The sequence below is a fragment of the Petaurus breviceps genome, unplaced genomic scaffold (assembly GCF_028583685.1).
Source record: "Petaurus breviceps papuanus isolate PSGF00001 unplaced genomic scaffold, PetGlider_PUasm1.0 567, whole genome shotgun sequence".
NCBI classification, from domain to species: Eukaryota; Metazoa; Chordata; class Mammalia; order Diprotodontia; family Petauridae; genus Petaurus; species Petaurus breviceps.
The window spans coordinates 7491405-7515228 of NW_027186383.1; the positions used below are offsets into that span (position 1 = coordinate 7491405).

The 23824-nt window shown below is 43.7% G+C and overlaps 1 protein-coding gene and 1 long non-coding RNA gene across 2 annotated transcripts in view; one reads left to right on the forward strand and one right to left on the reverse strand.

The window, feature by feature from the left end:
* Nucleotides 1-9684, forward strand: part of LOC138173250 (uncharacterized) — a 40901-nt gene extending 31217 nt beyond the window's left edge. Inside the window, exon 3 of the long non-coding RNA XR_011171352.1 lies at nt 9020-9684. This is a non-coding gene — a long non-coding RNA (uncharacterized lncRNA). The remainder of the gene's footprint in view (nt 1-9019) is intronic.
* LOC138173246 (zinc finger protein 850-like) overlaps nt 1-21158 on the reverse strand; it is a 23550-nt gene extending 2392 nt beyond the window's left edge. The window contains exons 1-6 of the mRNA XM_069103210.1: nt 20584-21158; nt 20206-20311; nt 19906-19982; nt 17404-17530; nt 14987-15082; nt 18-4777 (exon numbers count right to left, since the gene is read on the reverse strand). Of these exons, the coding sequence (XP_068959311.1) occupies nt 18-4777; nt 14987-15082; nt 17404-17530; nt 19906-19982; nt 20206-20239 (5094 nt within the window). The 5' untranslated portion in view covers nt 20240-20311; nt 20584-21158. The remainder of the gene's footprint in view (nt 1-17; nt 4778-14986; nt 15083-17403; nt 17531-19905; nt 19983-20205; nt 20312-20583) is intronic.
* Nucleotides 21159-23824: the final 2666 nt, after the last annotated feature.

Sequence of the window (23824 nt, forward strand, 5' to 3'; positions counted from 1 at the left end):
GTGAAAGGTTTTACCACAGCATGAATTTTCTGATGGGCAATAAGATGATCCTTCTCACTGAAGGTTTTCTCACATTCAATACATTCAAAGAAATTCACTGCAATATGAGTTTTTTGATGAGAAATCAGGTGTTCCTTCTGACTGAAGGTTTTCTTACATACATTGCATTCAAAGGGTTTCTCTTCAGTATGAATTTTCTGATGCTTTTTGAGGGCTTCACTCTCACTGAAAGCTCTCCCACATTCACTACATTTGAAAGATTTCTCTCCACTATGAGTTTCCTGGTGTTTTTTGAGGTCTTTACTCTCACTGAAGGCTTCCCCACATTCAATACATGTAAAAAGTTTTTCCCCAGTATGGGTTCTCTGATGGCTAGTAAGATGATCCTTCTCACTGGAGGTTTTCTCATATTCATTACCTTCAAAGAAATTCACTGCAATATGAGTATTTTGATGAGAAATCAGGTGTTCCTTCTGACTAAAGGCTTTCTTACATACAATACATTGGAAGGGTTTCTCTCCAGTATGAATTTTCTGATGCTTTTTGAGGGCTTCACTTTCACTGAAGGCTTCCCCACATTCAATACACGTGGAAGGTTTCCCCCCAGTATGGGTTTTCTGGTGAGTAATAAGATGATCCTTCTCACTGAAGATTTTCTCACATTCATTACATTCAAAGGGTTTTACTGCAGTGTGAGTTTTTTCATGAGAAATCAGGTGTTCCTTCTGACTAAAGGCTTTCTTACATATATTACAGTGAAAGGGTTTCTCTCCAGCATGAATTTTCTGATGCTTTTTGAGGGCTTCACTCTCACTGAAGGTTTCCCCACATTTAATACAGGTGAAAGGTTTTCCCAGGGTAAGGTTTCTCTGATGGCTAATAAGACAATCTTTTTCACTGAAAGTTTTCCCACTTTCATTATATTCAAAAAGTTTCACTGCAGCATGAGTTTTTTGATGAGAAATCAGGTATTCCTTCTGACTAAAGGTTTTCTTACATACATTACATTCAAAGGGTTTCCCTCCAGTATGGATTTTCTGATGCTTTTTGAGGGCTTCACTCTCACCAAAGGCTTTCCCACATTCACTACATGTGAAAGACTTCTCTCCGCTATGCGTTTCCTGGTGTTTTTTGAGGTCTTTACTCTCACTGAAGGCTTCCCCACATTCAATACATGTAAAAAGTTTTTCCCCAGTATGGGTTCTCTGATGGCTAGTAAGATGATCCTTCTCACTGAAGGTTTTCTCACATTCATTACCTTCAAAGAGTTTCACTGTAGTATGAGTTTTTTGATGAAAAACCAGGTGTTCCTTTTGACTAAAGACTTTCTTACAGACATTACACTGAAAGGATTTCTCTCTAGCATGAATTTTCTGATGCTTTTTGAGGGCTTCACTCTCACTGAAGGATTTCCCACATTCACTACATGTGAAAGACTTCTCTCCACTATGAGTTTTCTGGTGTTTTTTGAAGTCTTTACTCTCACTGAAGGTTTCCCCACATTCAATACATATGAAAGGTTTTCCCCCAGCATGGGTTCTCTGAGTGCTAATAAGCTGATCCTTCTCACTGGAGGTTTTCTCACGTTCATTACATTCAAAGATTTCCAATGCAGTATGAGTTCTCTGATGGGAAAGCAGGTGTCCCTTCTGACTAAAGGCCTTCTTACATACATTACATTCAAAGGGTTTCTCTCCAGTATGAACTCTCCAATGCCTTTTGAGGGTTTCACTTTCACCAAAGGCTTTCCCACATTCACTACATGCGAATGGTTTCTCTCCAGAATGAGTTTTGTGATGTCTAACAAGGACTGTCCTTCGACTGAAGACTTTCCCACACTGATCACATGAGAAAGGTTTCCCTCTCTTATGAGTTCTCTGATGAGAAACCAGGTGTCCCCTATGATTGAAGCCCTTCTTACATACATTACATTCAAAGAATTTCTCTCCAGTATGAATTCTCTGATGCTTTTTGAGGGCTTTACCCCTACTGAAGGCTTTTCCACATTCATTACATGGGAAAGGTTTCTCTTTAGTATGAATTCTTTGATGGGTAATAAGGTTTGTTCTTCGGCTGAAGGCTTTTCCACATTCATTACATTCAAAGGGCTTCTCTCCAGTATGAATTCTCTGATGGGCAACAAGGTAATTCTTCTCAGTGAAGGCTTTCCCACATTCATTACATTCAAAGGGTCTCTCTCCAGTGTGAATTTTCCGGTGTCTAATAAGGTTTGCTCTCCAGCAGAAGCCTTTATCACATTCACCACAATAAAATCGCTTCTCTCCAGAATGAACTTTCTGTTGGCTTTGGGGTATTTTACTATTGGTGGAGGTTTCTTCTTTTTCAGTACAAGTCGAAGGTTTTTCTACAGCATGAGTTTTCTGATGGTTAATAAGGACTACCTTTTGGATGAAACCTTTCCCACATTCATTGCATGTAAAGGGTTTCTCTCCAGTATGAATTTTCTGATGAGTAATAAGGACTGTCTTTTGGGTGAAAAATTTCCCACATTCCTTGCATGGAAAAGGTTTCTCTCCAGTATGAGATCTCTGATGGATAATAAGGCTTGTCCTTTGGCTAAAGGCTCTCTTACATTCATTACATTTAAAAGGTTTCGCTCCAGAATGAGTTTTCTCATGTCTACTAAGGAGTACCTTATCACCAAAGGCCTTTTTACACACACTACATTCAAAATTTTTTGTTTTAGAATGAATTCTCTGATGATAAAGGAAGTGTACCTTCTGGACAAAGGCTTTCCCACATTCATTACACTTAAAGGGTTTATCTCCAGTGTGAGTTCTCTGATGTCTAATAAGGTATGCCTTCCTCACGAAACCTTTCCCACATTTGTTACATGTAAAATGTTTCTTCCCAGCATGATTTTTCTGGTGAATTTCTAGCATCTCAGTCTTACTGAAGGTTTGCCCACATTCATTGCATTCAAAAGGTTTTCCTGCATTATGTGCTTTCTGATGAGAAAGTAGAGTTATCTTCTGACTGAAGGATTTCCTACATACATTACATTTAAAACCTTTCTCTCCAGTATGAGTTTTCTGATGGACAATAAGGCCCGTCCTTCGGCTGAAGGTTTTCTTACATTCATTACATGTAAAGGGTTTCACTCCAGAATGAATTTTTTTATGTCTATTAAGGGTTCGCTTCTCACCAAAGGCTTTCCCACACTCATTACATTCAAAGGGTTTCTCCCCAGTATGAGTTCTCTGATGAGATACCAGGTGTGCTCTCTGCCTGAAGGCTTTTTTACAAACATTACATTCAAAGGGTTTCTCCCCAGTATGAGTTGTCTGATGTTTAATAAGATTTTCCCTCTGGCTGAAGCCTTTCCCACATTCATTACACTTAAAGGGTTTCTCACCCGTATGAGTTTTCTGGTGTGTACTGAGGTGTTCCCTTGTACGAAAGCCTTTCCCACACTCATTACATTCAAAGGGTTTCTCTCCAGTGTGAGTTCTCTGATGTTTAACAAGGTATGACTTCTGTATGAAGTCTTTCCCACATTTATCACATGCAAAAGGTTTCTCTCCAGTATGAGTTCTCTGATGGTCTTTGAGTATATTACTATCACTGAAGATTTTCCCACATTCGTTACATTTATGAGTTTTCTGATGAGAAACCAGATGTCCCTTCTGAGTGAAGGATTTCCTACATACATTACATTCAAAAGGTCTCACTGTAGTATGAGTTCTCTGATGAGAAATAAGGTGTCCCTTCTGACTGAAGGCTTTCCTACATACATCACATTCAAAGGGTTTCTCTCCACTATGAATTTTCTGATGGCTTTTGAGAGCTTTACACTCACTGAAGTCTTTCCCACACTCACTACATGTGAAAGGTTTCTCTCCAGTATGAGTTCTTTGGTGACTACTAAGGTGTCCCCTTTCATCAAAGACTTTCCCACATTCTTTACATTCAAATGATTTCACTCGAGTATGAATTTTATGATGTCTAACAAGGTGTACCTTCCGTCCAAAACTTTTCCCACAGACACTACATTCAAAGGATTTCACTTCAGTATGAGTTCTCTTATGGGTAATTAGATTTTCTTTTCGGCTGAAGCTTTTCCTACATTTATTACATTCAAAGTGTTTCTTTCCAGTATGAATTCTTTGATGTTTTTTGAGCATTTCTTTTTCCTTAAAGGCTTCCCCACACATATTACACTCAAAGAATTTTACTCCAGGAGGAATTCTCTGATAAATCAGTTCTCCCCTCCGGTTAAAGACTTTCCAATATCTGTTACGTTGGTAATATTTCTGTCTTGTAGGAATGCCTAATTCTCTAACAGGATTTGATTGTTTACCAAAGGCTTTTCTACGTTCATTGTGTTCATAAAGTTTTTCTCTACCCCGTAGTCTATGAAATTTAATCAGGTCTGAATGGTAAATGAAAGGCTTCCTAAATTTGTTATACTTGGAAAGATTCTTCTTTTTACCCCCAAGGCTTGCTCCAAGTGTCTCATATTTTCTAAGACTTTTCCTTCTCCAAAGTGGAACAGGGACTGACCCTAAGCTAAAACATCTGCCAGGTACCCTCCCTTTGCTAAAAGGTTTTCTGGGAGTGACTGCTATTGGTCTGGATTGTCTCTGTGTGTTGCCCTTCTGTTTCTCTAAATTAACATCACATTTTCCAGTATCTGTCATCTTGGAATGCAAAGGAAGAACCTTTGGTTGTTTTTTCTTAGATGATGTCTTCATGCAAATGTCCTGTATCCGATCTGTTACCTTTATTCCAAACCCGGGCTCTTGACTAATGGAATCTGAAAGAAATAAAAACATGTAACTAGCCATTTTTTGTTGTATTGACAAAAAGGAACATTTGTGACAGCAAGTTCTGGCTTATTTTGCTTCCATCAAGGAGAACAATGCTCAATTTGGAACAGGTAAAATAAATACTGTTGAGTAGGAACTTAAGTCAAAGAGAGCTAAGGCACAAATTATTCTTTTTAGCCATAAAGTCTTAAATAATTGGAATGATATTAAATATTCATGGTTGGACTATGTAATAAAATATATTAAATAAAGTGGCTGGCTATTAAATATCATGGCTGACCAACATTATAAAAATGACACATTACCTACATGAACTTAAAAATGCAGGGCTATACTAATCAAACTACCAAGGATTACTGTGTAGCATTAGAGGAAATTAAAACTAGAGAAATGAAAATCATGCTGCCTCAAATACAAAACAGATGCAAAAGATTTGAGGGACAGGGGATCATCGGTGTGCTGGAGCAAGATCAAACTGGCTCAGGAGAGACAATTATTAAATTTTCAGTATGAACATTTACTTACCTCATAAAATGCTAAAAATCTGGGCTTGATTTGATTTTGGGGTTTTTTTTTTGCTTACTTTTTCTAGACGTAAAGTGATGGATAACATGTCAATAATGCAGACTAAGCTTAAAAGTGTATTTGTCCACGCATCCCCCCCACCCCCGCAGGTTGTTTCTAAATACATCCCTGGGGAGAAGGTACCATCAGTCAGGAGAAGGTAAACACAAAAGGATTCGTGTAACAGCTTCCTTGATGGAAATTAAGGATTCTAAGAGATGAAAATGAGGAGGATTCTTCCTTCAATTCCAAATAATCATGGAACCCAGTCCGTACAAAGATAGACAGGAGATGGGAGTGTGTAATGTAATTCTGAGATGAAGTGTGTGGGAAACAGCAAAAAAGCCAGCTTGACTGCATCATAGTATTTTGAAAGAGAATGTGTGTAAATAAAGGGGGCAAGGTAGGTTGGAACTAGGTTATGAAAGACTTCAAATGCCAAATAGATGAGTTTATATTTGATCCTTGAAATAATATGGTGCCACTGGAGTTACTGTGTTAGAGAATAGTTGAATAAATGACACTATATTAATAGAGATGAAAATAAAATAAAAAGAGTAGCAACAAAATAGTTTTTAAACATATTATAGAGAGAAGGCAATTCAGAAGGGGCCATAGACAAACAAGGAAGAGTTACCATATTCAATTTAATATATGATTTTTTTGTTTTTGTTTTTTGATTTTTTTTGGAGGGCAAGTGGGGTTAAGTAACTTGCCCAAGGTTACATGGCTAGTTTTTTTGTGTGGGTGTTAAGTGTCTGAAGCCGGAACCGAACTCAGGTCCTCCTGACTCTGGGGCTAGCACTTTACTTACTGCGCCACCTAGCCGCCCTAATATATGGTTTTATTTTGAGGTAAAAAGATTACAGGATTGAAACAGAGTCCTAGTAGCCTATGATTTATATTTCATAGCATCTCTCTGTCTGTCTCTCTCTCTCTCTCTGTCTCTCTCTCTCTCTCTGTCTCTCACACACACACACACACACACACACACACACATACACACATTAAACCACGTAAATCAAATTTACAAATGACACAAAGCTGGGAAGGAAAGATAACAATATCAGCTAGGATTAAAAAAGATCCCCAAAGACCAAACCAGTGGGCTGAAACTAATAATTGAAAATAAAACAGGTAAATGCAAAATTTTACATTTGGGTTCAGAAATCCACCTCCACAAGGAGAAAAAAGAGGCATGACCAGACAATTCATCTAAAAAATATCTAGAGTTTTTAGTGAACTTCAAGTTTGACAAAAATGGAATATTTTACATGACAACCACAAAGCTAATATGACATCAGACTCCACAGAGTACAGGATGAGAATGGTCAGTTATTCCCATGCAAAAAAAAAAAAATGTGCAGTGCTGTGTTTAGTTCTGAGTGCCATATAAGAGTAAGTGTGCTGATGAGCCCTAGAGAACAGAGGAGGCCAATTGACATACTGAACAGTCCTAGAATGGAATTCTATAGAAAGCATAAATGAAAGAACTAGGGATCTTTAGCCTGAGAAAGGCTTAAAAAAAAAAAAAAAGAGGACCTGGTATTTCATTGGTATATTCTCAGACCAACACCTTGACTTAGATTATCAAACTTCTATGTACTAGAGGTACTTCAACCGAAGTCTACCAGACCAAGGCAAATTCCCCATGATTATGTGACATTCTAGAAATCCACTGATAAATAATACAAGAGAAGGAAATTAAAGACAAACATCAATAAAGAAGAGACTAAATAAAGTCTATTTTAGAAAACCCCAGAGAATCAAGCAAATAAACTGAATAACTTCAATAAACTAGGATATAAAATAAATCCACAAAAATCGATAACATTTCAATATGACAACAAAACTATAAATAAATACTAAAAAGGGAAATTCCAATTATAATAAATATATAAGGCATAAAATATATGAGATTCAATGTACAAAGGCACACACTTAAGGCTTAAAGTTAAATACATACAATTTCAAAACTTTTTAATAAAATCAAGAATTCCTATTAAGACCCAGACAATATAATAAAATATTGATACTATCTAAATTAATTTATAGACTTAGTATGCTACAAATTGAACTACCAAGGGAATTCTCTATTGATTTAAACAAAATAATAACAAAATTTACTTGTATTCATTTGAAGGAACAAAAAGTTCAGAATCTTAAGGAAAAATAAGTTTAAAAAAATTCTGAAAGGATGAATGCATATGGAAGCTTTTTCCCCATTTTTTACCTCCATGGGATGGAAGTGAGATGCCTTAGTCTAGATCTATACACATTTCTGTCACTTTCCCAGCTGCCTAAAGAAAGTCAGGCAAGTGCTTTTGATGAAGCTGTGAATTGGTCTAATTCTGGAAAGCAATTTGGAGTCATATTGAAAAAGTGACTAAAAAAGTCATATCATTTGATCTAGAAATCCCCATATATATAAGGCATATACTTAAGATGAAGAAAAGTTATAATGTACTTTGGCATATTTAACACATTCACCAAAGTACTTAAATAGTACCTTTTGTTATAACAAAGAAGTGGAAACAAAATAGATTTCCAATGACTGGTAAATAGCCAAGCAAAAAATCATGGTCCATAGCTACAATACACAATTATTCTGCTACAAAAATTAGCAAACCCAATAAATTTGGAGAAGTATTGAAAGATTTATATGACCTGATGCAGACGGAAGTAAACAGAACCAGGGATAAAAACACATCTACAATATAAACAGTAAGAACAGATAATGTATAATTTTGGGGGTGTAAGTAGATGTGTATATAAAAATATACACATAGATATACAATATCTAAGTATATACACACATGCATATACATATATGCATATAAAACAAAAATTATATACACACATTTGGTGGGCGTGTATGTTTTGTATTTCTGTAGATATACACAAAAAAGCATATATACATATATTCTACATTATGTGTATACATGTATGTATGAGTGCATATATATATGCACATAAACACACATATAATGATAATGATCAAGCTTGACCCTGAAGAAATGAGAAAATTAACCTTCCTCTTTTTGTAGTGGTGGGAGACTCTGGGTGTATAACACCATATGCACAGTACTGTGAAGATCAGCTAATATTTTGGGTAGTTTTTGGACGTTTATTTTTAAATTTCTTTTTCATTCATTATTATAAGGAATGGTTCATTAGAGAGGGGAGAGGTGGGGAATATATTTGGAAATGAAGATGATGTAAAAACAAAAGATAAGGAAAAAATTTTAAAGAGGTATATCACTTGTCAAACACCACAAGAAAAAATGTTCAAATTATCAACTAATCATAAAAACTCAAATGAAAACAACTCTAAAATGTAACATAAAATCCATTAAAGATTTATAAAATGTAATGCCAGAGATGTGAAGAGGTAGACACAGTATAGGACCAGTAGCAGAGCTATGAAATAATGCGGCATTTTCTGAATAAAATATAGCAATCCAAAACAAGTACAATGAATCTGTTCATGCCTTTGGGTTACTGATACCACCATTAAGGGTAAAGGTGCCAAGCTTGTAGGCTCCTACGTGCCATCTGTGGGAAATGTTTAACAAAGTAAATAAAAATACAATATGAGACAGCATATTTTTAACTTACAGTTTTCTAAGTCAATATGCAATTACAGAGATCCTTTTCTATTTTAGTTGGACATCACTGGTTAACAGTACATCCTAAGAATGATGATGAAAAGACTTCTCTCTACAAAACTGTTCATAACAGCAGTATTTATAAGAGGAAAACTTGGAAATCAGCCGTGTATGCAGCAATTAGAAAATAGCTAAATAAAATTGTGCAAATGAAACAACTATGCCAAAAGAAATTATAAATAAGTATATGAAACAATGAGAATTTCCTAAGTGATGAATCATGCTAACTGTGTACAAAAATTCACGTAATTCTGAGGGCTCACCTCAACACCTATCAGATTGGCAAAGATGACAAAAAAGGAAATGACAATTGACAGAGAGGCTGCTAGAAAATTGGTACATGAAGGCATTGTTCCTGGAGCTGTGAAACAGTGCAGTCATTCTGGAGAGCAATTTGAAGCTATGCCCCCAAAATTTACTGGTCTCCACCCCAAAGCTATCATAGAGTAGAAGGACCCATATGTATCAAAATATTTTTAGCAGCTTTTTTGTAGTAGCAAGAAGGAAACTAGTACATCAGTTGAAGAATGGCTGGACAAATTATGCTGTGCAAATATAATGAGTATTTTTATGGCAGGGTAAGAAATGATGAAAGGGATGATTTCAGAGAAAACTGAGAAGACTTAAATGAACTGACACAGGAAGGAAGAGAAGGAGAACCATCATGGAACGATGATCTTGTTCGGACAAACAAGCCTTTGGGACCTCTGACTGATAAGGAGCCTCCAGAGAGAAAGGGGGCTAATTCAAGAAGTATAACGAGACGCACATTTTTTGACATGGCCATGGGGGAATTTGTTTCGCTTGGCTATGCAAGTTTGTTAAAAGAATTTGTTTATTTCATTTTTCTTTTTTTCAATTGTGGGGGTGGTGTGGGAAGAGGAAGAAGGCTAGGGATAGGGTTGGGGTGGGGAGGGAAAGAAAAAAGAGTCACCAAAAAAATTTTTTAATGCATAAAAGAGGACAAAAGGGAGGCAAAAAGGAATCCCAGACAAGCAGTATAACTTTAAAGGTTACATACATGGTGAATTTGTTGTCTTTTCAAAGGAAAGAACAAGTTTTATACATCATGGAGATTCACACTTCTGTGTACAGTCTTTTCTATTCTATGTATATGGAGATGCTCATTTTAGCTGGTGTTTGTCAACTTAAAACACACACACATACACATAACACAGGCACACACACATAACATGTACACACACACATAACTCATGCACACACACACAATGTGAAAAAAGCACCATGATCCAACTTCAATTTGGCCATCACTGCAGTATAGTAATCTTTTTATTTAACCTTAATTCTCTCCACAGAAACTATTCCAAACCTCCCTCCTAAAGCCTCTCATGTCTTCTCTTCTCACTGCCCCAGCACCCCACCCCCAGTCCATTAGCTAAGGATCTGACCTCTTCCTTTACTCAGAAAGTTAAGGTCATTTGACATGAACTCTCTCTTTCTTCCTTTTTTTCCATCTCAAAATCCCTTGAAACCTCATTCCCTCTCATCTTCCCTCACCAAGGCCACTCCCTCTCCATGTGTACTTGATCTCATTTCATCCATCTTCTCCAATAGAGTACGACATCCTTCATTTCTTTTCAAATCTTGAACCTCTCCCCATCTACTACTTCCTTCCCTATTTGCCCTGCAACATGGTTAAGTCTCTAAGTACAAAAAACACAATAACACCTTCCCTAAAAAAACCTTTAAATCCCAAAACTCTACTTCTTTTCCAAGCAAAACTTCTAGAAATGGTTGTTTACTTTTACTGACAGAACTTCCTTTCTTCTCACTGACTCTTTTTTTTTTGGGGGGGGGGGGAGGGCAGTTCGGGTTAAATGACTTGTCCAAGGTCACACGGCTAGTTTCTGTGTTAAGTGCCTGAGGCCGGATTTGAACTCAAGTCCTCCTGACTCCAAGGCCGGTGCTCTATTCACTGTGCCACCTAGCCACCCCTCTCACAGACTCTTTAACCCTCTGCAATCTGACTTCTGCTCTCATCAATTAACTGAAAATGTTCTCTCCAAAGTTGCCAAAAACCCCAAGATTGCCAAATCTGATGGTTTTTGTCTCAGCCCTCATCCTTCTCAGACTATCTGCTGCATTTGACACTGCTGATCACTCTTGTCCTCCCTGGGTTTACATGACACCAGGATCTGGCACTTCTCTGAATCAACAAGTACCACTACTACCGCTTCTCTCAATTCTCCCCAGTCTCCTTTGTTGGCTCATCTTCCATTCCCCAGTTCCAGGGACTCCCCAGAGTCCAGTCGAAGGACCTCCTCTTCCTCGTCTGCTCCCAGACACAGCTATCTCTACCTAGCTATATCTCCACCCAGTCCCACATCAACAAATGCCTGCAGGACCTTTCAGACTGGATGTCCCAGAGACCTCGCCAATGCAACACGTTCAAAAACTCATTCTCTCTCCTCTCAAATCCACTCCTCCTGTGTACTTCCCCTTTCTGTTGAAAACATCACCGATTCCTAAGTTCTCTCAATTAACACAGCCAACCACTCATCTGATCTGACTGTGTCTTATCTCCCCATCGTCTCTTCTATTCAACTCCTTCTCTCTGACACAGTTACTATCTCAGTTCAGGTGCTGGTAACATTTCTCCTAGATTAATGCAACAGCCTCCTCACCGGCATCCTCACTTTGGTCAGTCAATAAGCATTGATCAAGCACCTGCTGTGTTCAAGGCGCTGCTAAGTGATGAAGAGACGAAGGCAACGCATCTGCCCTCAAGGAGCTCACAATCCAAGGGGGGGCCACAAAGCAAACAAACATGTCACACGAAGGACAAGCAGGCAGTGATTAACCATGGGAAGGCACCAGGACTCCAGGGGGGTTAGGAAGGGTTTCCTGTAGAAGGCAGAATTTTAGCTGGAAACTGGGGAATCTGTGCTATGAGGCAGAGAATTTCAGAGGTGGTAGACAGCCAGAGAGACTGTCTGGGGCCAGGAGGTGGAAGGTCTTGTTCCTGGAAGAGCCAGAAGGCCAGGATCACTGGGTCAGAGAATACAGGGCAGAGGGGAAGAGGAGGCAGACAGATGCTGACCCACAAGACCAGTGAATGACTGCAATGCTCCACCTGACGCCAGCCCTCATTCTGAGGTTTCTAATCCTGACTCTATTTCAAATTCCATTTGTAACTTCCATTCCAATTCTGACCTGAACTCTGTTCCCCAACTCCTGTCTAGCTAGGTGCCTGGAAAGTAGTAGGTGCCTAATAAATGCGTGTTGATTGACTGACTGTGGAAAGCAGAGCCAGAATGATACATATACACTAACTACAACTGGGTAAAAAAAAAATCCCACAACTTCAGGAAAAAATATACAGAGGAAAAGAGTTCTGAAGCCTGTACCGGACAAATTTCTTGGATCTCGCTGAAATGAATCACTGACAACAGCCTGAAAGTGACAGAGGTTTATAGACTGCTGTATAACCAACCACTTTAATAGTATTTGTACCTATTTTCATCGATCTCTTTTGTTTCTATGTCACTCACATTTTCCAACTTATACCAGCAGTTCAGTAACTAACATATTAGAAAAGTCTTGACTATATGCAACGTTCCACATCCCCAAGAATGGCCCAAGAAGCCAAAGGGAAAAGTACTTTCTCAGTGGCCATCCTTCGTGCCTAAAATGCTCTCCCTTCAAGATTCAGCTCCAATCCTACCTTTTTCCCCTTCCCCAAACAGCTGGTGCCTTCCCTATGAGATCAATCCCATTTATACCATATAAATCTTTTTTTAATTAATTTTTTCCCAATTACATGTAAAAACAATTTTAAATTCTTTTTATTTTTTGTCTTTCTGGAGGAGGGAAGGCAGGGCAATTGGAGTTAAGTGACTTGCCCAAAGTCACACATCTACTAAGTGTTAAGTGTCTGAGGCTGCATCTGAACTCATGTCCTCCTGATTCCAAGGCCAGTGCTCTATTTACTGCATCACCTACCTGCCCCAGTAAAAACAATTTTTAACATTTGCTTTAAAATTTTGAATTCCAAATTCTTTCCCTCTCTCCTTCCTTTCTCCCCCATTGAAAAGGCAAGCAATTTGATATAGATTATACATGTTCAGTCAGTGGAAACATATTTCTACATTAGTCATGCTGTGAAAAGAAAACACAGACCAAAAAAACAAACAAACCCCAAACTCAAGGAAAATAAAGTTAAAATAAAAGTACACTTCAATCTGCATTTAGACTCCATCAGTTCTTTCTCTGGAGATGGAGAGCATTTTTCATCATAAGTCATTCAGAAGTGGGGTCACACGCAGAAAAAGTTGAAGAAGCCCTGTCTTTGATCACTGTATTGCTGAGAATAGCTACGTCATTCACACCTGACTCTCATATACTATTGCTGTTGCTGTATACAGTGTTCTCCTGGTTCTGCTCATCTCACTTGGCATCAGCTCATGTAAGTCTTCCCAGGTTTTTCTGAGATCATCCTGCTCCGCGTTTCTTATAGCACAATAGTAGTCCATCACAATCATACACCACAACTTGTTCAGTCATTCCCCAGTTGATGGACATTCCTCCAATTCTTTGTCACCACTAAAAGAGGTACTACAAAATATTTTTGTACAAATAGGTCCTTTTCCTTTTTGTTTGTTTTTTTCTCTTTGGGATAAAGCCCTAGTAGTGGTATCGGTTGGTCAAAGGGTTTTATAGCAATTTGGGCATAGATCCAAATTGTTCCACAGAATGGATGAATTAGTATACAACTTCACCAACCGTGCATTAGTGTCTCAATTTCCCCACATTCCCTCCAAACTTGTCTTTTTCATTTTCTGTCATATTAGCCAATCTGATAGATGTGGGGCTGTACCTCAGAGTTGTTTTAATTTGCATTTTTCTCTAATCAATAGTGATTTAGAGCATTTATTCATATGACTATAGAGAGCTTTGATTACTTCATCAGAAAACTGCCTGTTCATATCCTTTGACTATGAATTGAAGAATGGCTCTTATTTTTATAAATTTGACTCAGTTCTCTATGTATCTGAGAAATGAGGTCTGTATCAGAGAAATCTGCTATAATAATTTTTTCATAGTTATGATTAACGTTTTCTTTCCCTCAATCCTATTTTCCCCTCTTTATGCTACTCTCTCCTTTCACCCTCCCCACCCTCAAGTGTTTTGCTTCTGACTTTTCCGTCCCTCCTATCCACCTCTTCCCACTTTTCTTATCTCTTTTCCCTCCTACTTTCCTGCAGAGTAAGATAGGTTTCCACACCCAGCTGGTACACTGTCTGTATCTTGTATGTAAAAGAGTGATTTGCATGCTATGTTTCTCCCATTACCATGTGAGCTCCGTGAGGGAAAAGGACCATGATTCTCCCTTTATTTTTCTCCCCAGTGCTTGGTGCAGTACCTGGCACACAGCAAATACTTAATATATTTGTTACCCGACTGATTTCACTTGATACTCTGCAAACTGGCAAAATCCCCAAGGACAGGAGTAACCAAGGCAGGCTGGGGTAGTTTTAGAAACATGGGCACACGATGCACTCTGAATTGGTCCACTTATACTGGAAAACACCTGGAATAATCTAAAGAAAATGACTAACATGTCCTTATGCTTTGACCTAAGGATTCCACTGCCAGGACCATACCCGAAGGACCCAGAGACACTAAAATACTTACATATTTGTAGCAAATTTGTAGGAGCAAATAGGTGGCTTTAAAAAAAAAAACAACTAGTGATTACTAAATGTCAAATGACTTTTTAAAAAGCACACAAAGGAAGGGAGACACATCCCGTTCCCCAAGTCAGGAAACATGAGATGAGGTGAAAGAGAAACATTAGGAAAGTGATTTGCTCAAGCAAAAGACACACGTTGGGCTCAGTGGGGTCTTTGACTGGGCACTAGCCAACCATGCAAACACGTGGCCATCTAACTGATGGGGAGGAGATGCTGCTTGCATCTGCCTGCTTTTCCCACAATCACTCACCTGGCTGAGGGTCTCTGGGGACGCGCTCCTTTGACCTCCGTGGGGCTTCTCTTCTCTCCAACAAGGAGATCACGTCCAGCTTGGAAACAGGAAGCCCTAAACGTAGGGAGAAAAAGGAGATGGTTGTGAGGGCGGCTGGAAATGAGGGCCACAGAGAAGCAAGGAGGGAGCACACATTGTTTTACATTCCCAAAGAATGTTCTCTGAGGCTCAGAACGACCCATTCCAGGCTAAAAGGGCAAGACCTTTCCATACGTCTTCAGCAAGATCTGGGTATTGGAAGGAACCAAGCAGTAGCCACTTACTGAACCCCTTGTGTGGGCCAGCCATGTGGTGTGTGCAGTGTTACATGTCAAAGACAAAACGGAGGCATGGCTGCCCACAAAGGGCCTTCATCCTATCTGGGAAAATTCCATGGACACGTATAATTACGTAGATACAAAATACAGAGATGATACACACAGGAAAAGGCCCTCATGGAGAAGGTGGCATCTGGGGTCAGTGACGCAAAGGTCTGGACACAGAATTGGAATGTCTGATGGGGGCACCACGTGCAGCAAGTCTGGAAAACCCTACAGCCAGGCCATGAGGGGCTCTGAAGACCAAAAAGGATTTCATACTTCATCTTAAAAGCAACAGGAAGCCACAGGAGAATGTAGGTCAGACCTGTGACCTGTGACTTTCCCAGGGACTTCTCTCTCTTTTTCTTTTTTGGAGGGGGGGAAGGCAAGTGGGGTTAAGTGACTTGCCCAAGGTCATACATCAACTAAGTATGTCAAGTGTCTGAGGCCAGATTTGAACTCAGGCCCTCCTGACTCCATGACAGATGCTCTATTCACTGCACCACCTAGCTGCCCCAACTTTTCTTTTTTTAATCCATTAAGCATTTATTCAATATTTACTACAATCAGAGAATGGTGCTGGAGAGAGCCAAAGTTTAACTAAGATAGGGGACCTGCTCACCTGAAAGGGATTTCAGCCTAGGGGAAGTGAAATTGAGGCCAACTACTTGAAAAAACTGTTGAGAAGACGGAGAAGGAAAGTTTCCTGGAGCAAGCATTCTCTTGACTCCCTGAGTAACTGGACAAGAATCTTTGAGCTGAGGGTCCAGGGAGGCCCAGAACCAGATTAAAACATAACCGGGAAATGTCTGACAAAATAAACAAAAATGCCACACAACACAGAGACTACTCATCTGAGGCTTTTTAAGTCAACATGGAAGCAGCAGGGATCTCTTTCTAACATGGGTGCAGCATCCAAAGGAAAGACCTTCCAACTGGAGCTGGAGAAGAAGCCACAAAGGATCTGGGGCTCTCTTCCCATCTCCTCAGCTCCCTCTCTGTGCTGATGAGTCTCACACCTACCCTTCCTGCTCCCATCTCTCTGCTGACCTCCAATCTCTCATCTCCAGCTGCCTTCCAGACACCCCAACTGACCATCCAGCAGACATGTGAACCACAGTAAGTCCAAAACAGTTGTCGTTCCCCTGCCCCACCCTCCTTATTACCAGGGAGGGCTCCCCCTCCTCCCAGGCTCTCAGGCTCCCAGGCTAGGAGTCACTCTGGATTGCTCACTGTCCCTCAGCCCGCCCCCCCCCCCCCCATTTTCCTCCCCTACCCCGCCATGTCCAACATGGTGCCCAAGCCTGTGGATTTCACCTCTGCAACATCTTTCCAATACCCTCCCTTCTCTCCTCTGACATTGCCCCACCCTGGGGTAGGTCCTTATCCCTTATACCTGGACTATTGCAACAGCTTCTGGGAGATCTGCCTGCCTCACGTCTCCAGCCATCTACTCCACACACTCTGGTCCACCCTCCATTCAGCCACTAAAGTGGTTTTCTTCAAGCACAGGTGACAATGGCACCCTCCCCACCCTCCCTATACACACTCAATAAGTTCCAGTGGCTCCCGCTTACCTTCAGGACTAATAGGAGATACTCTTTTGGCATTCAAAGCCCTTCCCCTCTTTCCAGTCTCCTCCCACACTGCTCTCTGATTCAGTGACAAACGACATCCTCCACCTCTTGGCTCTAGGCATTTTCTCTGACTTACCCAGGCCTGAAATGCCCTCCCTCTTCCACCCCCACCACTGACCTCCCACCTTCTGTGGAAAGCCTTCCCCAGCCCCTCTTAATTCCAATGCTTTTCCTCTGTTCTCTCTTTCCTATTTATTCTGTATACAGCTTGCTTTGTCTCTATCCCTTGGCACGTGGTATCCCCCATTAGACTGTAAGCTCCTCGAGGGTGGGGACTGTCTTTTGCCTCCTTTCGTATCTCCAGGACTTATACTGGCACACAGTAGGTGTTAATCAGTGTTTATTGATCGACTGATTGATCAGCCACATTTTCTGACCACCCACAGCCTACCAAGACGTGCCTGGGGGCAGATGGGTCACAGAAGACAACTGCACTTACCCAGGGAGACCAGATTCTCGTAGTTTTCCAACATCACGTCCCGGTAAAGGGCCTTCTGGGCAGCATCCAGGCGCTTCCACTCATCCCGGCTGAAGTCCACGGCCACATCCTGGAACGTCACTGACGCCTGAACCAAGAACATTCGGGCTTTAGCCAGGAATCCTCTCCAAACACTTCCCAATTAATCTACTTCTTCAGGGCCTCACCTGTTACCCTCCTCTTCCCCAACTAATCCGCTGTCCCCAAGAAGCTCCAAACCACACCCCAGCATGTGCCTCCATCCAACAGTCAGATACACAAGAAACCAAACTGCAAATGTTAATTCCTAGTTTGTTACATTATCACCCTCAGTGACCAATGTATTATCTCTGGAGGTAGGATCCCACAAAGGGTTCTCTTCACTTCTAGTCACTAATGGAAATCATTGGTTGTAAGGCACCCATTCCTTCACATTGTAGTGACCTAAAATAGAGTAAAATTCTACTTTTGTGCTAATTATAACATTAACTACTGAAAAGATAAAGAATGAATTCTTACCTCTGGTTCTACTACATTCTACAATGTAATTGATTTTTATAATTGAGTCTGCATATGCCTAAAGCTACCTTTCTATGTCCTTGAAATGAGCTCAGGAATTTAGATTTCCGTCTGATTTAGCATCAAGTTAGTTTAAAAGAAAAGGTATCACTCCTACTGCTACCACTCCCTACCCCCTGCCCCAGGATGCTTTCTGCATGTTTTTTAAAGCCTAACAAGTTGACTTGTTCCCATCCCCAAAGACAGTGGTCAGTCTTAACCTGTGTTATTAGGGGAGTTTTTCTCTTTTATCTACCAGCAAATCAGGTAGCTGTGAGCCCCTAGCAAGACTACAAGACGCAGCCTTCCTTAATGACAGAGAACAGTGGTTTCTGGTCCCACATGGGCATTAGACAGCCTTTCTTATGCAGCCAATTGTGCGGTTTTCCCATCTACCCAATCCTGTTCTTTGTTCTCTTGTACTCCCCCAAACTACATGACGACTGGTGGGCCCTAGCTCATGGTCTTTGGTCACTAAGAGGCAATAGACCCAATGCATTGGTTAATGTTAGCCTAACAACTAAACTGATCATGCTTAGCCAGTTCCCAACTGAAGAGCCATCTGGATGGCCAGTCTGTGGAACTTATCACAACCGGGACAACACGCAGGAGCTACAGTTTGAGTTTCTCCTTTGGGGATCATTAGACCCAGCCCTTGAATTCCAATGGGTCTCTTTTGGGCTGCTGTCCCACAGGACGGATCTAGATGGAACACCCTAACAGGCCCATCAGAAAACCTATGGGAGGGACGGCCCGGAGACAGACCCTGGGCTGGCCGTCACCACGGCAGCAGGAGGCATGGGCTGCCAGTTTTAAGCCTGGCTCTCTGTAATTTTGCATGGCCTTAGGATGAAACAGGTGATACTGGATTGGGGGAGGCCTTTAGTGCTGGATTTCCCCATTCATAACCACAGGTTTCAGGGTATTTTTCATCAACAATCAGCAAACCCCTTGGGAAGTTCTATTCTCTTCAGCTTGCATTCAGCGTCTGACTGTCAAAGCTGTGTCAGGCTGCAGATACAGACTGCTGATTTCCTTCTCATTTCATGCAAGGTGGTCTCCTCATATGGAGAAGTTCTCTAGGGAGCCTGGGGGGCCACGACACAATGGCCAGAGCCCCAGCACTGGAGTCGAGGACCTGCTTTCACATCCAGCCTCAAACACTTACTAGCTCTGTGACATGGGCAAGTCACTTAAGCCCTCAAAAAGAAGTTTTTGTAGCAAGGGGTGTTTTTGTAGTTGCCGGACTCCGTAGTTATTGACGGATTTTTTTTCCAGAACAAATAACACCTCATGTTTTTTTTCTGAAAAGCTGGGAAACATTGTTGGGAATTCTCAGAGCTGAGCCGGGTCTGGGCGGCCCCGGCCCGCGATGTTTCTGTTCCCCTTGGAGCCAGTAAGCAGCTCACTGGGGCTTCACTGACAGATGCTCTCAGGGTTATGTATCTAATGAACTGGCTCTCGTGGCCAGCTCCACTCAGGTCTCTCTTCCCTCCATTATTACTTATAGATTAGGAACTAGAGGGTTGGAGGGACCTGGGGACAGAAGGTCCTGTCCTTCTAAATGGTCGCCTCAGGCTCCTCCACAGCCTCCCCACCAGCCTGCTGCCCCAGCCCCACCCTTCCACCCAAACCCAGGGGCCCCTCTCCCGGGGGCTGGGGGTCCTGAGCTCCGGGGGTGGGGGTGGCTGGTGCTCTCAGCCTCGGTCCCCCTGGCGCGGGAGGGAGGGAAGTGAAGGTTGGAGGCATCTGAAGATGACATTTCCTAGAGTCGGGACCTCCTGGTCCACGTTCAAAGGCACAGACTGAAACAGCTCGGAATGACGTGGCTCTGAGACCCGACCCCGGCTCTGCGGAGGGAGGCGCAGGGTGGGTGCGGGGGCGTGGGGGGGGGAGCCCTGCGGGGGGGCCGCTGCGGGACCTCACCTGAAGGTGGCTCGGGACCAGCGGCTCCTTGTCCTTCCTCCGCCTCCGCCGCCGCCGCCCCTCCCGAGGGGGCTCCCCTGGAGAAGCAGAAACAAGTCACAGGCGGTGAGGGCTGCCTTGGGGCAGGATCCCCAGAAGGGGGGGGGGCGCTGCAAATGCTGCGCAGCTTCCAAGCACACAGCAGGGGGTGAGTGCGTGGGTGCCTGAGGGTGCAGAGTGCGGGGGAGAGCAGAAGGGGATTGGCAGACCCCGGCGGACCCACCGCCGCCGCCAGACGGACCCTTGCCCCCAAACGCTCACCTCCCCCCTCGAGCCTCCGGTCCGAGTCCTCCATGGTCCGCACGTCCGCCTGGGCAGCCCCCCTTCTTCTCCCGGCAGGGGGGCGCCTCCCGGAGCCGGCCGGGACCTGGGGGCTCAAAGGCAGGATGACTGGCCCCGCCCCGCCCCCACCGGCTCCCTGCAGCCACCGCGTCCCCTCCCGCAGCCCCAGCCCAGCTTGGGGTCCGGAGGAACGAATGACACTCCGGGCGCCCGGAGGGGGCACGAGGCCCTGGCCCCCTCCTCCCCTGCCCACCCCCCCCCACCACGTCCGCACTCTCCCCCTGGCACGCCCGCAGTCCTCCGACCCAAGCTGAGACCCCCCGCGGGGCGCCCACCCGCACTAACGCCCTTCAGTACCCTTGACACCAGCCGGCTCCTGCGGACGTGCTCCGGGCTCTGCCGCAGCTGTTGCTTCACGCCTGCGCACTCGCGCCCAGGCTGGCTCAGCCCCTGCGGCCTCAGATGCCTCTGCCGCAGCCGACCGGGCGGCCTGGAGCATGCGCACTGACTCCCTCAGCCTCCCGCCCCCACTGGCTTCAAGTTCAAGCCGGGAAGAACCATTCCCACAAAGCCTAAGAGGTGCAGCTCGGTGGGCTGTGGACGGAGAGCAGCGCCCGGCCTAGAGGCACCAGACAGATCTGAGCTCCAATTCGTGACCCCGGGCAGGTTCACGGCACCCTGTTTGCCTCAGTTTCCCCGCCTGTACAAGGAGCTGAGAAGGAAACGGCAAAGCACCAAATGGGTCTCAAAGAGTGGGGCACTGAACAACACCACAACGCACCACACCCCCACCCCTCCACCGACACTCCCGGCGGCGGCCTGATGAAGTGGCAAGGCCCTGCCCGCACAGCGCATGCGCCGCCACGTGGACTACTACAATCCCCAGAAGGCTCTGCGGTCTCTCTGGAGCGGGGGCCCACGCCTGCGCACTGGGGGGCGGGGTGGAAGGGGTTGTGAGCCGCTGTCCTGGCTGCGCTAGGCTTCGGGAGACGGTGCGTTGGGAGGGAGGCCGGAGAGGCAGCCTGCCAGGGGGGCTTTCACATTTCTGGCCGTATCCAAAGCGGTCCTGGGGAAAAAAAACCCTGGGAGCGCCCTTTTAGCATCGCGGAAAGAGCATCTGTGGCCTGTGCTTAATGCATGGAACGTGCAACTGAAAATCCTGAAAACACTCAGAGGGAGTGCGGAGGAAAATCCCCAAAGCAGGGACGTACAAAAAAGCCCAGAACGGGCAAAAGTAAAAACTCTTTTTTTAAAGGACGAACAAAATCAATAAAATGATAAGAAATCAATAAGATTGATAAAATCAATAAATGGTAACGAAATGAATCAGACTGATAAAATCAATGAAATGGCAATGAAATCGATAGCCCCATCACCAGGTCCAGGAGAGTGAGCCCCGAGTGGGCGAACCACAGCAGAGATGGACCGCGGCCACCGTCCGGGCAGCCCACGGCCGCGGCATGGAGGAAGGAGGTGGAGAATGCCCCCTGTGACCATAGCTTGGAACCCCAGAGTCCTGGGAGGGGCCGTGCTCCCTCAGCCAGCACCACCTGGGGAAGGGGCTGCTGGCCAGGCTCCACCAAAGGGTATCCACGCACACGCAGCACCAGGGTCCGGCTCCAGGGCACTCCTCAAGGCCACTGTCTAGGGGAGCAGCTCCTGGGAAGTCTGGGACGCCAGCCCTGCCTCTGGGAAGGGCTAACCCTAGGACCCCTGCCCTGGGAAACGACTTGCCCAGGGTCACACAGTTAAGTTTCTGAGGCTGAATTTGAATTCCCAAAGATGGGTCTTCCTGACTCTAGGCCCGGTGAACCACCCAGCTGCCCTGTAGCAATAATATCTACACCCAAAAAAAGTGCTGTTGTCCCTTTTTTAAAACCCCGAGAAGAGAACAGAAGGAAATTCCAATTTACTCCACCTTCCATAGGCTGCTCTGCTTGGTCTGAAGCCCACAAAACAAGATTTGCCTCTCAGGAGAAGCAGATCATTTGAAACCTCCTGCTCCCTGTGCCGTTGGACTGGGAATTAGGCACTCAGTACCTTCCTTCTCCCTCTTCTCCCCTCTGGCCCGAGAGCTGGACAGTGAAGCACCCCATTCCTCCCAAGGCCCAGCTGTCACTGCTTGCTTCAGGCTGCATCTGCAGCAATGCTGCTGGACCTGTCTCCCCCCAGTGCTCATCTGCTGTCTACCCCTCCCCCTTCAGCCTCCTCTGGTGTGGTCTTCTCCCATTAAACTGTAAGGGCAGGGCTGCCCAGAACCTAACAGTGTCTGACACATGGTAGGTACTTAATAAATGCTTATGGACTTGCATTGAATTTGGAAGGAAGAACAAGTAGGCAGGACAATTTGAAAATAATGTGTAAGTAACAAAGGCAAGTTCTGTGACCTAGCCCACAGCTTTCTAAAGAAGCCTCTCGTGTCTGCCATACATGTGGAAATCTTTTTTGGTGTTTAGGTTCAAAATGCAAAAAAAAAAAAAACATTTTTTGAGAAATATAAAAAGTGATGGCCTGGAAGCGCATTTCCAGAGCTGTACATCATGGAGATGGCCAGATCTCGGGTCTGAATATGCCCTTTGTGACCTGGCTCAAGGGACGTCACAGGTCACAGTGACCAGACACTGGCTGATGTCTGCAGAGATCTCACCACGGGACCTCAGCATACTCATTCGCTCTGTACCTCGGGTCAGCCTCCGAATCTGGCCGCGTCCATATCCACAACTCCTGCTTATGGCCCTTCCTTTCCACTCACGAAGCCATTCCCATCCCTTCTCGCTGGGAATACTACTCGTATTACTACTCCGTAATACTACTCATTTCCCTGCCTCAAACCTCTCCCATTCCAGCCATCCTCCACACAACCACTAAGCTGATTTCCTAGCAAGAAAGACCTGATCATGTGAGGACCATAAAAATTCCAATCCATAACAAGTCACTGAGGCAGAGCTCCAAGTGTGATCTATCAATGTATTAGGGAGACCGAAGGTCCCTAAGCATTTGGGCCCCAGATCTTCCTCAAGATCAAGGACCCCAGTGCTCAGGGGCCAAGGGGTTTAATAGACCTTGGAGAGTCCCTGGGAGGTCTCTTCAGAAGCAAAGAAACTCTTATGATTCTCTAATCTTCAAAAGCAGGGGCACTCCTATTAAGGTTAAGAGTATTGTCCATCAATCATGACTCCTTTGTCAGAGGCAGTTGGGGACTCACCCCAAAGGCCTCAAGACGCTGTCAGCAAGGCCCTAGGTCATTCACTCATCAGCAGTATTTTAGAGTTCAAGAACAATGAGAGAAGGGTTTTCCAAAGGCTACCAAACACTAGTATTTGGCTGACAGTATCCTAAGGGACCAAGAAAGTTATGGTTCTAAAGCAAAGGTCACTTGGGAGGGGCAGTAGTGATTCATAGGAGGGAGGCTTACTAACCTTATTTCAAACAGAGAACATCTGGTAAGGGGGGGGGGGTGTAAGTACTAATATATCCATACCACAGCATACCACAGGCCTAATGCAATATGAGTCTATCTAAGCAATCCAATCCAATTAATATAATCATCAGTACATGGTGGGTTAATTGTGGCCTACATAACTCATTCTCATATTAA